At 33.6% G+C, this 16992-nt stretch overlaps 1 protein-coding gene across 12 annotated transcripts in view; it reads left to right on the forward strand.

Annotated features, from left to right (window-relative positions):
- The window catches only part of LOC145286342 (microtubule-actin cross-linking factor 1, isoforms 6/7-like), a 770369-nt gene that overhangs the window by 583152 nt on the left and 170225 nt on the right, over positions 1–16992 (forward strand). For all 12 annotated transcript variants that reach the window (XM_080135266.1, XM_080135265.1, XM_080135270.1 and 9 more), the window contains exons 20-21: positions 7907–9034; positions 15428–15547. In XM_080135266.1, the coding sequence (XP_079991392.1) occupies positions 7907–9034; positions 15428–15547 (1248 nt within the window). The remainder of the gene's footprint in view (positions 1–7906; positions 9035–15427; positions 15548–16992) is intronic.

Here is a 16992-nt window from a genome sequence, read left to right on the forward strand (position 1 = left end):
TCTCCCATCGTTTGATGCAGCTCTGGAGACCGTTTTTGGAGAACATACCAGGTTGGTCCTCCAACTACGACGTGACTTTAGAAATCATCTGCATCATCTGGGAAACACTTTCCTTTCAAAAACAACTTCGTGGCTGGGAAGAGGTGAAAGTCAGAGGGTGCAAGGTAAGCAGAGTAAGGAGGATGGGGAAGGATTTCATAACCACACGCTCGTGCTTCTGATCTGGCGACAAGCGAGTTTTGAACCGGAGCGTTGTCCTGCAGGAGGAGGGTACCTTTGCTTATCTTGCCCCGCCTCTTGATTTTGATAGTTTCCCTTAATTTCCTCAAAAGTGAAACATAATAGGCTCCTGTAATTGTGGTACCCTTTGTCAGGAAATCTGTCATCACTACTCCGTCCTGGTCTCAGAAGAATGTGAGCTGCACCCTTGCCTTCTTTGGAGGTGGTGAGTCCAAGTGCTTCCACTGCATTGACTGAGCTTTGGTCTCTGGATCATAGTGATGGACCCAGGTTTCATCCTGTGTAATCAGTCTTTTGAAAAACTTTGACTCATCTTCTTGGCACATCTCCAAATTCATCCTCAAGCACTCGACGCGTTCTTGCTTCTGGAATTGTGTGAGCAACCTGGGAATCCATCTGGCAGACACCTTATGCATATGCAAATGGTCATGAATGATAGTTTCCACAGACCCTGTACTAATCTTGACATCTTGGGCTATTTGGCGAATAGTAATGTGCCGATCTTCCAAAATGCCAGCCTCAACTTGACGGACAGATGCCTCATCAATGGCAGAAGGGGGGGCGACAAGGTCTGGGAGCTGTTTCCACAGACTTCCGGCCATGTTTGAATTCCCGATGTCAGCGTTTTACAAGGTCATATAATGGGGCATTATCACCATAAGTTTCTTTCATTTCATCAAAAGTCTCCTGTGATTTGCGTCCTTTCAAATACAAAAACCGGATCACTGCTCGACATTCAACAGGCTTCATTTCACACCTGACTCTGTTCAAACACCTGTAAAACAGAAACCACAATTAGTTCAGAGCTGTAATTTGCCATATAACCTGTAGAGATATAAATTATTGCACATGCAAAATTTCAGTAAGATCAGACAACTGGAAGTGGGTCAGGAGCATTACTTATTGCACGCCCCTCGTATATACTCAACGAATTTTTTATCTGCAGACTTATAATTTAATATATAGGGTATTCAGACATGTAGAAAACTTTTCAATCGGTTTTCTTTCGAAGAAAAAGGCTGCTAAGGGGTCAAAATTGAAACGTGGGGATCATCGGATTTTTATCAGTTTGTCAAATGTTTCACGAATGCGCATGTGTAAAACATTCACATGACAGATTCTTTAAGAAATAGGTTTGAAAACCCTTTTTAAAGAACGTATCAAACTGGCCTAATGGCGTTCGTACTTGATTCACCATCTTAAAGCTTTGGTTTTTGTCTCCGCTCGAGTATTTTATAAGAAGTGGACTGTTTAGAAAAAATATAATACTCGCATGCACATGTCTCAGTTTCTGTATAAATTTAAATATAATAATGTGCGTATTTTACGACCGGGCCACGCCGGGCGGCCTGCTAGTATGTAATGCAAATTATGCATGGCTAAAGAAAAATAAACTAAATAAAAAGTCTATAGTAAATGTTCGCACTTATCCAGTTCAAAGTGCCGCTTTATCTGACGGCCATTTGCAAGAGGTGTAAGGCGCATGATTAGAGTTAGGGTTGTATGTTGATATATAATATAAAGATGAGACCCCCCTGCTTAAAAGGTAGATTACGACAACAGTGTTACTTAAAAGTTGATTGTTTTAGGAGAAGCTGATGAAGAATGCACTAAAAAAATGGCAGACAAATGAAAGATTTTTAATTCATGATTTAAAAAATTATCCTATATCAGTTAGAAAACCCTTAATCTTTGCACAAATTATTTTTTTTTTAGTTTTACAAGCAAAAAAATCCTATCAGGTGCAAATATAGAAAAAAAACAATGCATCTTAAAAGGTTATTCGTTTTTCTACGATCTGTGCTCTGAGTTCATTAAAAGAATCACCCAAACTTGGTGTTATGAAAAGAAACGTGTGTGTGTGTGTGTGTGTGTGTGTGTGTGTGTGTGTGTGTGTGTGTGTGTAGAGAAGCTTTGAGTAAAATAATGTAAAAATCAAGAATGCAGTTTAAATTCCCGGAAATATAAACAACTAAATTTAACCAATCACAGATTGGCACTTGCATAAGCCAACTTCTAAAAAGTCTACAATTACAAAAGAGAATTCAACTATATATATGGATAAAAAAGAAACAACCTTACAACCTTAACTAAAATTGTTGAATAGAAAACTGGCATCATCAGCTGTCTACCATGTAGCTGTTTCGGAGATTTAAAAACAGGACAGCTGTAAAATACATGGCTCTCTAGTGGAAAATATCACTTCCCCAATAAGAAAATACGGATACAATACAGTTACAATTTATACTACTATATACAAAAAAAAGGAAATATTAATAAGATATAAAAGTAAATTTGATAATAGATTATAAGATCTATTCTGCGATATGTTGATTAGCATATAAATTTATGAGAATAAAATGCATAAAAGCTTAAGTACCTTTGATACCAGACAGGCAAATAGATAAGAGGGAGGAAACCTAGCCATACAAATCTAATATATATATATATATATATATATTAATCATGGACTTTCCTGTCGATTTCGACGTATGAGGTTCTTGCAACTTCGTCCATTTAATCCTGTGTGTGAGTCGCAGATGACACTTCAGTTCAGTCAATGATCTACAAAGAAGTCCACAAATGTTGCAAAAGTGTGAATTGTTGGAATATGCCTGAGACGGCGGACGATACTTTGTTTCTTTCTCTACTTTGACACAGTCTGATGCTGCATTTTTCATAATGCCATTGTAGCATGTATTTATTACGGTCAATCATAATCTTCGAGGACAGCGATGTTTATTTCAGTAACTAGAAGATTGCGTTTTAATTTGTCCTTGTACCTAAGTAATGTATGTATGTGTGTATGTAATATGTGTGTGTATGTAATATGTGTGTGTGTGTAATATTTATGTGTATGTAATATGTGTGTGTATGTAATATATGTGTGTGTGCGTATGTATTTATGTCCCCATGACTATCTTTGTTGGACCGAACTATGACAAAACTAGAATGCTTATGTTCAATCTGTTCTGTCTGGCGTTGGAGAAAAATGTTGCTTCAATTTTCGTCCTGTTTTGTTCTTGCATGCCCATATAAAATTGTTTTATCTTTTAAATTCTCCTCACTCGTACACTCTACGGTCTGCATGCCTGTACTCTGTTTTGGGGGTCAGTTTCATATTGTTTTATTTTTCATTTTGCTCCAGCGCCAATTTGGCATAAAGATATCGATCTCGTATACTCTTTTAGGCGCATGCGTTTTATAAATTATCTCTGTCTTCCTCGTAAAAGTTACACTTAAAACTTCTTGTACGTGTGAAAACCAAACAGAACTATGCATAATACCAAATAATCATTTGATAAAAACATTTTATAATGATTATATAAATTAAATTCCAATTTCCTCTATTAATTGCATTATATAAATTATAATTTGTAAGTTAAGAATCCAATATAATGCAGATTTTAAAAAGAAAGATTTATTTAAAAATTTTCGACGATATTTAAAAGTTTTGTCGATATACATTTTCATCAGACATGGGATCAGTTTGTATTTTTGTTGTTTTTTGTTTTGTTTTCTCGTGGCATCGTGTCACTAGAAAATCAAAATCTTTGTCACCTTAAACGATTTTTTTAATTTTTCAAAGTTCCAACCAGGAGGATCGTACATGGCTCGTGTGAAATAAATTAGAAATTTCTTTTTCTTCAATGTAAGCATTGGGTGAATTATTCTAGTAGCATCATTCCCCGATGATAGTAAAAGAACAAACATAAAACTGTTTACATACCTGGTGTAGACATATATTGTCGAAACTAAGTTGATTTAAAATTTTTAAATTAATGTTTAAAGAAAATTCTGCGATTTATTGGCTTCTTACAAATTATGATTCAAATTTACACAAACACACAATCCATATATATATATATATATATATATATATACACACACACACTAGATGTACATACCTGGCGTTGTTTAGTCACATACTATTTAAGATACACCAAATATCTTCAGTTGTTACAATTCACCTGAAAGTTGACTATATTTTGGATTTTTAGAAGCATAAAGCAGTCATCTTCACTTATGAAATTTAAACAGGGAAATAAAATCTCATAGCTTAAAGAGAAATAACTCGTAGGTTAAACGAAAACTGTTTTTAAACGCAGCTGATGTTGGTAATACTAATAATTAAGAATAAATTAAATAAATCAATTTATATAATATTTCTAAATAGAATACTTAAAACAATTATATTACTAATTTCCATTAGAAAATTATTAAAACAGATTTCCTTTAATGTAATATGCAAATGAGATAACGATTTGAATGTTGATTCCTTTTGAATAAATAGTATATATAAAAATCAGGCAAGAATAAGAGTATATAAGAGTCCGTTTTAAGTGTTAAAATGTATTTGTATATCAACCAAATTGTGAACAGACAGGAATACGTCTTTATATATGGAAATAATCATAACAAAGCACGAATTTGACACCAAATTTGTGCATTACGCAATCTGATGCTGGTAAAATTGTTTATAGCAAATTCAAAAAACAACCCATCTTTTAGTACTATAAACTTTTGCTTGAGAAAATACCAAGTGCTGTTGTGTATATATATGCTGATGAAAACTCAGACAGACAAAATAACAAAAATTCACATCTTTCAACATATAGATAATGCATATATTTGATCTCGTATGCCTTTGCACATTTTAGTGTTATGTGCATTAACTGAGCATGAGTGCCGATAAGCTATTGATCTCCTTCACAATAAGCTAGATCCCTTTCAATAAAATTCAATATTAATTAATTAGTTGAATTTTAGTGAAATGTATCACAGTATTAAAATAATTTTATTTTAAATCTTTAATCTTTGAAATCTTCCTGATCTATATAAATGATCTTCAAAATCACATCCTTACATCATTCATAGACATCTATGCTGATGATATTACTATCCATGGTAGCATATCTAAGACCATAAACGACCAAGTTCTCTCTGATTCTCTCTCCTCTGATCTTGAGCAAGTGGTACAATGGGGAAAGAGGTGGCTTGTTACTTTTAATGCATCTAAAACCAAGCTTTTATCTTTACATCATCAACGCTCTGATCCCCATCTGGCATCAATTGAAATGAATGGCTCCCGTCTTGGGGAGGCCTAATGTTTTGACAAGCTTCTGGGCTTGACCTTTACTCCTGATCTTAAACGAAACACATACATAAAATCCGTTGCCAAAGCCGCTAAAAAAATGGTGGGATCCTTCTATCGATCCAGTAGATATCTCACTGCTGATGCAATTCTCTATCTATATAAGAGCCAGGTACGTCCAAGGATGGAGTACTGTTGCCACATCTGGGCAGGAGCTGCTAGAAAGGACTTATCCTGCCTTGATAGAGTTCAAAATAGACTTCGTAGCCTTGTGGGGGATGTCCTTTTCTCTTCCCTGCAACCTCTTTCTCACAGAAGAGATGTTGCGAGTTTGTCTCTGCTTTATCGTTATTTTCATGGCAAGTGCTCGGCTGAGCTCCATTCTATGGTCCACCCTCGCCAAGCTTTCACAAGAAACAGCTGTCTAGCAGAAAACACTATCACTAATTTCCCCCCCTCTTTATCTGTGCCTAAACCTAAACGTAGATTCCATGAGCAAAGCTTCTTTCTTAGGACTGCACGCCTATGGAATTGTCTTCCGTTTTTCTGCTTTCCAGCTGACTACAATATGGTTGTCTTCAAGTCTAATGTAAACATTTGATGAACCGTTCGATATAAGTTAACAAATTTACCGAATCTCCATTACTAACGGTTACTATATTGTCCAATTTCTGCTGTACACTCTTTAACCCTTATCCTCGAGTGGCCTATTGGCATTGATAAGTGGTGATGCCTATGTAAAAAAAAATATGAGTTATTTTTTATTACAGACATCAAAGCTCTATTATACTAAGATAATTGTCTTAAAGATTTTCAATCATTAGAAGAAAATAAACTTCTCAGCATTTTTTGTCGTGGAAATTTATTTTCTGATGATTGGAATACTTTAAAGCACAGAAATAGCTATAAAATTATCTTTGTGTAATTGAGATTTGGTGTCTGTGTGTGACGAATGAATATATGGTGATCAAAACAATCGGATGTTCTAAATTGTTTTAATTTTGAAGGTCTGATTGTTTCGGCCATCATATATTCGTTCGTCACTTATCCATCTTAAAACCAGAAAGAATCTGTGGTCAAAAAGGGTCATTTCTCAATGTTACAAGCAGGAAAACCTGGCGTTTACTTGAACTAAGAGAGTACAGCATGGCGTTTCCTTCGTTTTTCCATTGGTTTAGTTGAAATTTAAAATTTTTCGTCCTGAGAGATTTTAATTTCTTAAACATTTTTACATGTGTTCTGTGCAATGGGTCTTTTTCAATGCCTTTCTATTGCAGAGAAACGTTTGATGTTCGAATTTCGCTCATCAATTATGGAATTTAAACGTTTATAAACCCACCATCTATATAATTTCTGCTTTTAAACAATGGTTTTTATAGTTTTCAAGTATTACGGAGAGTACGCTTGTCTCATATGAACACGTCTTAGCACGAGTCAGTGCGCCTTCTGCATTTTAACACTATCATTACAACTCACATCCACACGCATTAATATTGCATATGATATCTTAACCTCAACAACAAGGTTCCCCCTAACTACGAGATGAGAATAATACATCAAAGTATTTCATGTTCATGGGTAAATTATCACTTTTCAGAAACATTAAAAAATTAGATCATCCAATCAGCAAAGATGGCTATTGGCGATTAATCTGAATTATTCACAAATCCAAAAGATATCGTCGCGTTGACTAAAAATATACAATTTTAAATAAATCCATTTCAAAAATAGATTAATTTTATTGATTGGAAGGTTTTTGTCTTTTTTAGCTGACATTTATTTTCATGGTAAAATACAAAATATTGTTTTAAAAGAATAAAATTGCTACAATGTTAAAGAAATGAAGACATTCGTTTGATTTATTTAGATGATAATGACAATTATATTTTAATAGTATCAACCCTGGTAGATCTTATAAATAATTGATCTGTATAATTTACTATTGATAATGTAGAAAGCGCTATGGAATTTATACAAGATTCTGCTAATGTATAATAATACTAGTGGCATATATATATATATATATATATATATAATTCGCTAAAGATTTAAAATGGAATATTACATCAGAAAAAGGAAAATAAGATTATAAATTGATAAATAAAAACGTTCAAAATAGGTTTGTTTCTAAATGAATAGTGTATTTGTCGATGAAACATGGGATAGCTTGTGTATGATATATGGTAAGAGGGTGTTACGGCTTCTATGGAGTTAAATAACGAAACAAAAAGCTGTCTCGTACATATTGTAAAATTGAAAGGCGGAACGCAAAAAAATCTTTTCCTATAAAGATTGCCATTTGTTTTCTTGATATATACAAACACTGATGATGGCCTAACTAAACAAAATAAGTACATATGTGGTTAACTTTATATATGTTTTGATATGGGCCGAAACAATTGTTTCAATGGATAATAAAGGATTATTTTTCATATGAATTCATAAGGAGTTTTGTTCTGTATTCAAACCTGTTAACATAATTTGAAAAAGGTGTATTTATTATATGAAGATCTTGCGTGAATACTAATTGCTTTGTTTTTATTTTTTGTTTCTTTTGTTTTTCTCTTCTAGGAATTTATGAATGGAGTTGATCGATATCGAAAACACGTTCACATTTTGCCAACGATAAAGGAAGAGACGGAAGAATCCGCCATGATTGACGACGAAATCGAAGCCCTGGAGGAGAAATTCCGCGACATGACCCAGAAATGCGCGCAATATCTGGAAAAATTGTTCTCCGTGGTGAAACACCGTAAAGGTTTCACGGAACTGGTCAACAAACTGGCTTCTGTTTATCCGGATATCGAATCCAAGATCAACAAGATCGATGAGAAATCGTCTGCCAAATGTGCCAAAGAAACGTCCCATGACCTGGAAAATCTCAAATACCTAAAGGTCAATCTATTGAATCAGGAAAAACGGGTTCGGGATCTCCAACATGTTGGATCTAAATTGGTTGATGAACTGGCGGATTTGAATATGAATCCGTTGGCAGGCGAAGTGAAGCAATTAATGGAGGAGAATAAGGCGATCCATAAAAACCTCAACCAAACCTTGGAGAGCAAGGAAGGCTTTTTGTCGTCGGCTCTTACTGAATCCAAAAGCGTCATCAAGAAGTTGGATAATCTCAACTCGTGGGTGTCAGTAACAGAGGAACTTGTGTCATCTAAGTCTCCGATCTGCCTTGACAAAGAGAAGCTTGAAGAAGAGCTTCACAAACAGAGACAAATCCACGGTGAGGTGGGCAGTTACCGGGCCCTGTTGGAGAACCTTTCCAAGGAGGCTCATGATATGGACGGCGCGGAAGAGAAACTTGCTGTCCTAGACGAACGCATGGAAAACCTGGAAAAGTTGTCCAATGGCCGCATCCTGGAACTGGAAAACGTTATTGGCAACATCGAAGATTTGGAAGACCAGATGAACTACATGAAAGACTGGCTGACAACGTCGATTGATTCTATTCAGCAAAAGCCGAAAGGAACCAACCATAATTCACATCTGTTCAAAGCAAAGATCGACGCACTCTACGCAGAAAAGAAAGGCAAGGAATCGGATATCGATAATATCAAACAATTAGCTAAGGATATCATGCAGAAGAAAAACGTATCCAATGGATATCAGCTGAAAGAGGCAGTGGCTGGAGTACAGGAACAATGGCATGAACTGACAGAGTTACTGGTCCAAGAAGTATCGATTGAGGTAAAATACTTTTTTTTATGGGGTGAACTTTTTAGCAATTGCTGTTTTTATGTTTTTCTTGTAATCGAGTAGGGCATTTCAACTTGGAAGGAAAAAATGTTACATTTGTAAAATAAGAAAATGAATTGACCAAAATTACAAATTAATTCATATAATGTGATTTAATAGTTCATTTTTATTATCGAAAGAGGTCACTAGAAATGAGTGAAAAATTTAGAGACCTGAAATAAAGCGGTTATATTAGTGTAAAAAAAAGGCAAGTCAAAGAAAACCGTATTCGGCTTTGAGTTTCATGCCAGAAAAATAGATGAAATAAAAAAAAAACATGTTTAAAAGGATATGAATTCCAAACCTTAAATAACATTTACTAAAAATGATATTCAAAGAAAGATCCTCTCTCTCTCATTATGTGTATATATATATATATATATATATATATATATATATATATATATATATATATATGAATGTGAAAATTTAATATATATAATTTTAAAATTTCTATTGGCTTGTGCTAGTAAATGGGAATCATTTAAAATATTGAAGAGGAAAAATTAGAGAAATCCTTACGAAAGTTTGAATAATGATTTATTTACATAAATGATTGTGTATTCATTGAAAGTTAATTTGTCTATGTGATTTAGTTTCCCAAATTATACTTTAGTTTTCAATAGGTTAAGAAATCTAATTAAACCTTTCGTTGTTTTCCTTTGTTTTTATAAATATTTTAGAAGTAATATTCTGTTTGACTTCGTTTTAATGTGAACATAAATACGAAATTTAGGAAACCTTCTTATAGAATTTTTCAATAATAAAAGATGGCAACGAAAGACTGATTTCACACACGTGGGTTGAATTAAATAGTTTTTCTTTGGAGTATGTGTCTATAAACACTGCAATAATTAAGTGTTATTGGTTCTTATAATTCTGCGAACTTTAAATGTCTCCATTTCCTTTTATCAACATTTTCTCTGACTAAATCCTTTCCATTTAAATGAAAAATATCTTTCGAACTACTTTCTGAGAAATATCTTTTGTCTCTGGCGAGTTGTTGAGTGGGAATTAGATACATCTCTTAGTTTTGGAATGTTTAATAACTATATAGGATAAGAAAATCTGTCTGAACTTCCAAATTTGTTTGGTATATAGATCTAGAAAAGCTTGATTTTCTAGTTATAGGCAATTGAAACAAATACTGATCTACATTCTTTATTGAAAGCATCTAACATGTACAATGTGTGTGATAGTGAATTTCTACAAATGAAATAGTGACTGTAACTGGATCACGAGTAAACGACATTTGAGTCTGGTGCTGCCACATACATCAGCAAAACCACAACAAAAAATAACACTGAACAAATGAAAAAGCTGTGAGGCTCAGAATAAAGTTTTGAACATCATAATCAGCAGAGACTCCTATGATAACCAACATGAGAATTTGTTCGGCATCCTGCGAATACTGATTCTTCTTTAAGCTAAGAGAATACAACATACGTAATGTAGGAAAATAAATATGATCAGCACAAACCAAAAACTATGCAAAGGAATAAATGTTATCTTTTCCACCAACCAAAAAAAAAAAAAAAAAAAAAAAAAAAACGACACTAATAACGCTATAATTAAAAAAGTAAACCACACACACACAAAGAAGTGCGTTTATACGTGTAGAATCTCAACTTCGAATTCTGCCACCGATTTAATAAAATTAATGAGAAAATAGCAAATTTTGTTAAAACAATATTCTTGGTCAACTGTTGATCGCAAAAAAAATGTTAAAGTCGGAGAAAACAAATTCGATTGTAAAGATTTTGTAATCTAGCTTAATATTCTTTAATTGAATTCAACCATTAACCTTATATGACCTTTTACGGATTAATTGCATGTATTATTATATAATGATCATTCAATGTGCTGTTACATAATAATCTATGTATTGTTATATAACAATTATTATATAATGAGCGTGATTGAAATTTGCAGATTATATTGATCTGCCAACATTCATGAAATCTTAAATGGTTGATTTGTAAAGATAATCTTCAATAAGATATAATTATTTTGACCATATCATTAACTAACAGGGAGACCTCGTGTTGTGTAGAAATTAATGGGAGTCTGCATCCAACACTATATTACCTTTTTAATTTTTTTTTTTTTTTCAACTTATAATGTACAGTGTTTTATGTGAGTCGGAAAGATGAGAGGGTTTAAGTAGAATGACACTCATTGAAATGAATCTCTGTAAATTTATAGCTTTTAACCCCTTCGAGGCACATCCACTATGAATCAATGGTACACCGCTTCTCCAAACCTTCAACCCCATATTACCATTTGTATATTTTTTTAATTTTCATGTCGTAAATGAAATAAAGCATTTAATTATTCTATCCTTTCAAACTAATTTTAACGTCTGTTGCCAACTATGGCGCTACCAAACCAGACTGTTTGAAAAATATTGGCTTCCTGACATAAAATATACCAAACATTGATGTTTTTTTTTTTTTTACTTTGCAAAACTCAATCATGTTCTGCAAAGCTAACACAATTTTTCTCTCCATAAAAAACTTGAAACAATTTTTCCCCAAAATTACTGAATTCAGCTTTAAATAACTCGAAAATTGTTGATATGCTGTAAAACAAAACAATAAAAAATCAAACTGTTGTCGCTAGCAGCTTTTCTAATTTTTTCGTGATGCAATCTGTTAAGCTATGCACTTCTAACAAGTGCCAGAATTAAACAAATACTCTTCTGGTCTCTAAATAAAAAAAAAAATGTAGAGTTTGGTCTTCAATCATTTAGATCTACAGTTAAGAACTATTGTGAAATCTAAGCGTCTGACATTTGTTGAACAGTATAAAGTTGGAACATTTTGGGTAACGTCCTGTTTTAAAAAAAAAATTCACTCCATAACAATTTTCAGTAAAAGCAACATAAGTAATTTTTTCTGCCAAAGATTTGACGGAATGGTAAATAGTTCTGACAATGAAGTATCCATTTAAACCAAATAATGTTTGAACTGTTGCCATCTTTTTCTTGTCTTCCAGAAGGATAGTGAATAGTTCTCGTCTTGGATATGGCCTTAAAAGACATCCAGTGGTGAGAGCCTCCATTTGATAGCTGTGGAGAATGTGGAGTTGTCCCTTAGTTGCTATTGCTTCGAAGTCTACTTTCTACCAGAGTGATAATATCTGTTAGAGTGGACCTGTCAGCGAGGCCTAAAATTCGCTGAATGATGCTACTAGGTCAGGCTGGCTGAAGATACTGGCTTCCTGACAAAAAATGTACCAAACATTGATGCTATTGTTTTTCCTTTCCTTTTGCAAAACTCAATCATGTTCTGCAGAGTCAAAAACAAGAACAATAGCTATCGTCTACAAAACAAAACAAATACCCTGAATGTTAAGATATAAAGAACTTAAAGCATAAACATTTTTTCAAAAAATATTGGTTTCGGCATTAAATAATTCAAAACTGGTGGATATGCCGTTAAACAAAACCAACCAACAAACTGAATGGTTCTATGTCTTCAGAAGATATAAAGAATACTTATACAACTGTTACATTTATTTATTTCCATACAAGCAATATCATTACATCAAATTAATAGGGAATTGGTTGCCTGAAAAAGTTACGACAGACTTGTTTAAAATCAACAAATATCTAAATTTTATCAAAACTGTCAAGAGTAAAGTTCAAGACAGTACCACTCTGTATGATATGCAGTCTCCACTAGGAAACTACTTTTCAAAAAAGTAGAAGTTTGACAGAATTTCATTTGCGGATCCTGTTTGACTGAGCGCCAATGTATGGTTCCCCACCCATAAAACATTCACAATAAACACTCGTCTAGCTACAACCATTATCAATAATTTCCCTTACCCTCTATCTGTGTCTAAAACTAAAAGAAAATTCCATGAGCAAAGTTTCTTTCCTAGAAATACCCGTCTGTGAAACAATACCACGGGTTTGTTCCCCAGTTGATTATAATATGATCGTTTTCAAGTCTGATATAAACAAGTTCTTATTAAACCGTCCTCTTAAATCAAATCCTACTCAATTTTCCACTATTATCGATTTTCACGATGTTGTCCCACCTGAAACTCATTAACTTTTAGCCTCAAGTGGCCTTTATGCCTTGATAACTGGTGACCCCTTAGTAAAAATAAATCAGAAGTTTTTTCTTTTTTTTAATGTTGCTAATATTAGAAGTGACCCTCTGCCCTTTTTTTTTCCATAAACATTTAAGTGACCAACAATCGAAATAAAGAGGCCTCCATGGTTACTTCTGCAAGCATCTATTCGAGACCTCCTCAGTCGGTTTGAACCTCTTCAGATAGGATTGGGAGTTTTTGGTACCTATAGTTCTATTTTTGACTGTTGGCAAACTTGATTTCTCATTCTGACTCTAAACCACTTCCTCCTCATCATCACTCTTCAAAATGATTTCAGTATCTTTGCTACTGTTTTTTTTTTTTGTTTTTGTTTTTGTTGTTTTTTTGTAGACATATCACGTATCGCCCTCCCCCTTCCCGTCGGGGCTTATGTATTTAAACTGCTTATCTCTTGTGTCCTTCGGTCAAATTACACGCTCTCTTGCACTTTCTGATTAATTAAACAAAGTATTTGACTTGCACTTAACAAACACTTGAAAATCTTGCAACCAAAATCTTTCTCAGAGCAAACAAATTTCTAACAATTAAATTGAGGAAAATACAACTCGCAAAAAAATGTCTCGGCAGTTGCAGATTTTTACGGGTTAATTTCAAGTTTACTTTAAACCTACATAATGGAATGAATAAAAAATGCAATCATCTTTATATATTATACATTCAGTACTAATACTATGCTAATCTAGCTTGCTTTTTTGCACATTGATTGTTCTAGATGGTGGGAGAAAGTGCGATTGAGATTAAAAGTGGCGGGAGTAGCAGAGAAAGCATAGGAGAGAGACACTAATAGGATGGCGTAAATAAAGGAAAACGTGAAAAATTCAAAACATAAAATTCAATTCATTTGACAAAAGATAAAACCAGCTTCAATTGTCATGTGAGGAAAAGTTGGTATAAATTTACACAGATGATACAATAGCCCAGCACCTGTCCAAATTCACATTGAATTTTTATTACCTCACTTGGAAGTTTATTCTAAGGTCCAAGGATTATTATTAAGAAAGCGCCCCTCTTCCGGTTTAATCAAAGTTAACGGTGAAATAGTTTTTGGTAGTGTCAGTGTATACATCTTTCTGGTGCAGAAGTGAATAATAGGTGTTGAGGTATATTCTAATGCCGAGTGATTGTAGGCCAACATCAGATCATCACGTAATCATCGATGTTCAAAGGAGAAAAGGTTGAGTTTTTTTTTCAGTTGGTTTTCATAAGGTAGAATTCTTTTTTGAGGTTTTAGTTAGCTACGTCATAGTGTATCTTATTTTGATCTTTTAGTCTTACTAGATTTCAGGACAAGAATTGATCTAGTCTGGTGGAGTATCCAGCTTAGTATTGTAGTGTGTAAGCAACATCACTTAAAAAATATGTACCAATCTTGTCTGACAAACCCCTGTACAGAGAGACGATAGACATCCGAAGACGGTGTCTAGTGGGTATTTAAGTTCTATCCGAATGAAAAATGTTTGTAATTAAGTGAACCGTGAAAAGTTTTTTCTTTTTTATATAGAATTAACATGTCATTAAGATTGTTAATTGCAGGAATGATCTAATTACGTTGACATATCCATTCTCATTAGATCAGCAAAGTTAAGTAACGGTAAGTTTGAAAATACGAGGTGATGTCTATAGGAGAGGTCTCTGTTTATTTCGGCATTGACTTTTTTCCGTTTTTCTCAAACAATGCCGGTTCAGGAAATATGTTGTTGGAAATTACAACTTTTGCTTCACAATAGACTTCCCATGCAGGCACTTTGGTAAGAGATATCCATTATTTGCCAAGACCAAAAGGAGGCCTAATGCATGAAGAAAATACAAATTAACTACGTCTTAAAAACAAACTAAAAAAAAAGTCGTACAAAAAGAGTCTCCAGGCAAGAAAAATACATTTAAAAAATAGCGAGCACATAATTTGGTTAATGACGTCATTAAATTATCTTTGCAAAAATATAAATATTTTTTTGCAAGTAATTAAGAGAAAAGTCCAAAGCTGGGAGTGGGGAGAGATGTCGATGAGCAAAAATAAAATGAAAGTAATACAACTCCCGGGAAACGCCGAATAGATATAGCTAGTAATAGATATGCACTTATTTTTTTATATTGTTTTTATTTTTCTATAAATTCCTACCATCATATTCGAATCAAAAATTATTCATAATGCACTTTGTTGCTGTTCTCTTCTTTGTTTATTTCCAAATGTTTGATAGATTTTTTATTTGTTTACTTCAGGCTCTTTCTGAAATTGAAAGTATGCTCCGATACATGGATAAGGCAGAGAACGAGATCAACACGGCAGAACCAGTCAGCACGGATCCAGAAACGCTCACCGTCCAGTTAAGAGACCACAAAGTAAGGACAAAAAAATAACTCATTTATTATGAGAATATTTCAATGAAACAGAATGGACCTCCTCCTCCTCCTCCTCCTCCTCCTCCTCCTCCTTTCCTTTTCTTCTCCCCTTTTTCCTTCTCCTCTCGCCCTTCTTCCTCTTCTGGCACTTCTTTCTAATCTTGATCTCCTTCTTTTCTTACTAGTCTTCCTCCTCTTTTCCTCTTACGGGAATACTTCAATTAATTAAGCATCATGAAATATATTTCTCTTCCTTTATCAACTTTGTCACCGAATATCATAGAGAGTGAGATATGCATATATGAAACCATTAATCTTTCTTACTCAGACAATGGAATTAGCAGACAAAGTTTAAATCTATTTGCATCTACTACATGGATTTCTGAGTTCGAAATTGTACAGTAAAATAGTAGATCACTTTTAATTCATCGTTTTCGATTAGGTATTGCGTTTCTCCATTAAATTATGAAACCGACTGATATGCCAAAAACAAGCAAAATAAAAGACCCCCTTCCCCTCAACTAAATGTTTGATATCACTGAAGCGTATTAACATTATCTAAAGTCTGCTAGTTCAATTTTTAAAATAATATCGTCATAAACTGGTGTCAATTTAAGCCCTTATCACTATAAACTGATACGAAATTTGTTTTATTTATCATTTTAATTCTTTCACATTTCTTTTAAAGTTTTTATGACCAATTGAAATTCTATCTTAAAAGTTAAGGGAAAGAAGTCTTTGTATTGCCAGACAGCTTTCCTCGGATTATTTTTACGTACCCATATGTAAGCTTAAATATTTGTTTAATGTTTCTGAAAGGAAACGAGTAGTTTCTTTTTAAATGCAACAGTTAGGTTACTATTTCTGGCATTGGTTTAGAAAGTGTGGGGATATGCTTGTTTTAGTTTTCATACCTTCTGCTACACGTTTGTGATAGTAGCATTTCTTATGTTAATACAGTATGTGGTTCTTGAGGCAGCAAGTGGGTTCTTGGAGCCCAATTAGTATCTCGCTAGTAGTGATGTCTGAAGTTGGTACGGCATTGGTTTATTATCGGCAGTCAGCTAAAAAAAAAAACTGTTGGCTCTCTTCGAATTTCAGATTTTATGCTGACAAGTTTTACATGCTTTATTTTTCATGCTAAACAGTTTTCTTGCACGTTTTCGGATTAGTTAAAAACAAAAGTAAACGAAAAATTTGAATTTACAGCCTGCTTTTTCATAGAAAAGAGACTCCGTTTTATTGCTAAGTGTTGTGGCCAGTAATAATGAATATAATTATAATTAACAGAAGATGTATTAGCAAAAGTATGTCACAGAAGTACGTCATAATACTAGCAGCCATAACTGGCATTTACTTCTTTTACGCCACAGGAAGATGTGAAACAAGGTTAGAAGATGGAAATAGTCGAACCATTACCTCTATCAGAGGAGCACTCTGACCTT

The sequence above is a fragment of the Euprymna scolopes genome, chromosome 10 (assembly GCF_053919585.1).
Source record: "Euprymna scolopes isolate OS-2025 chromosome 10, ASM5391958v1, whole genome shotgun sequence".
NCBI classification, from domain to species: domain Eukaryota; kingdom Metazoa; phylum Mollusca; class Cephalopoda; order Sepiida; family Sepiolidae; genus Euprymna; species Euprymna scolopes.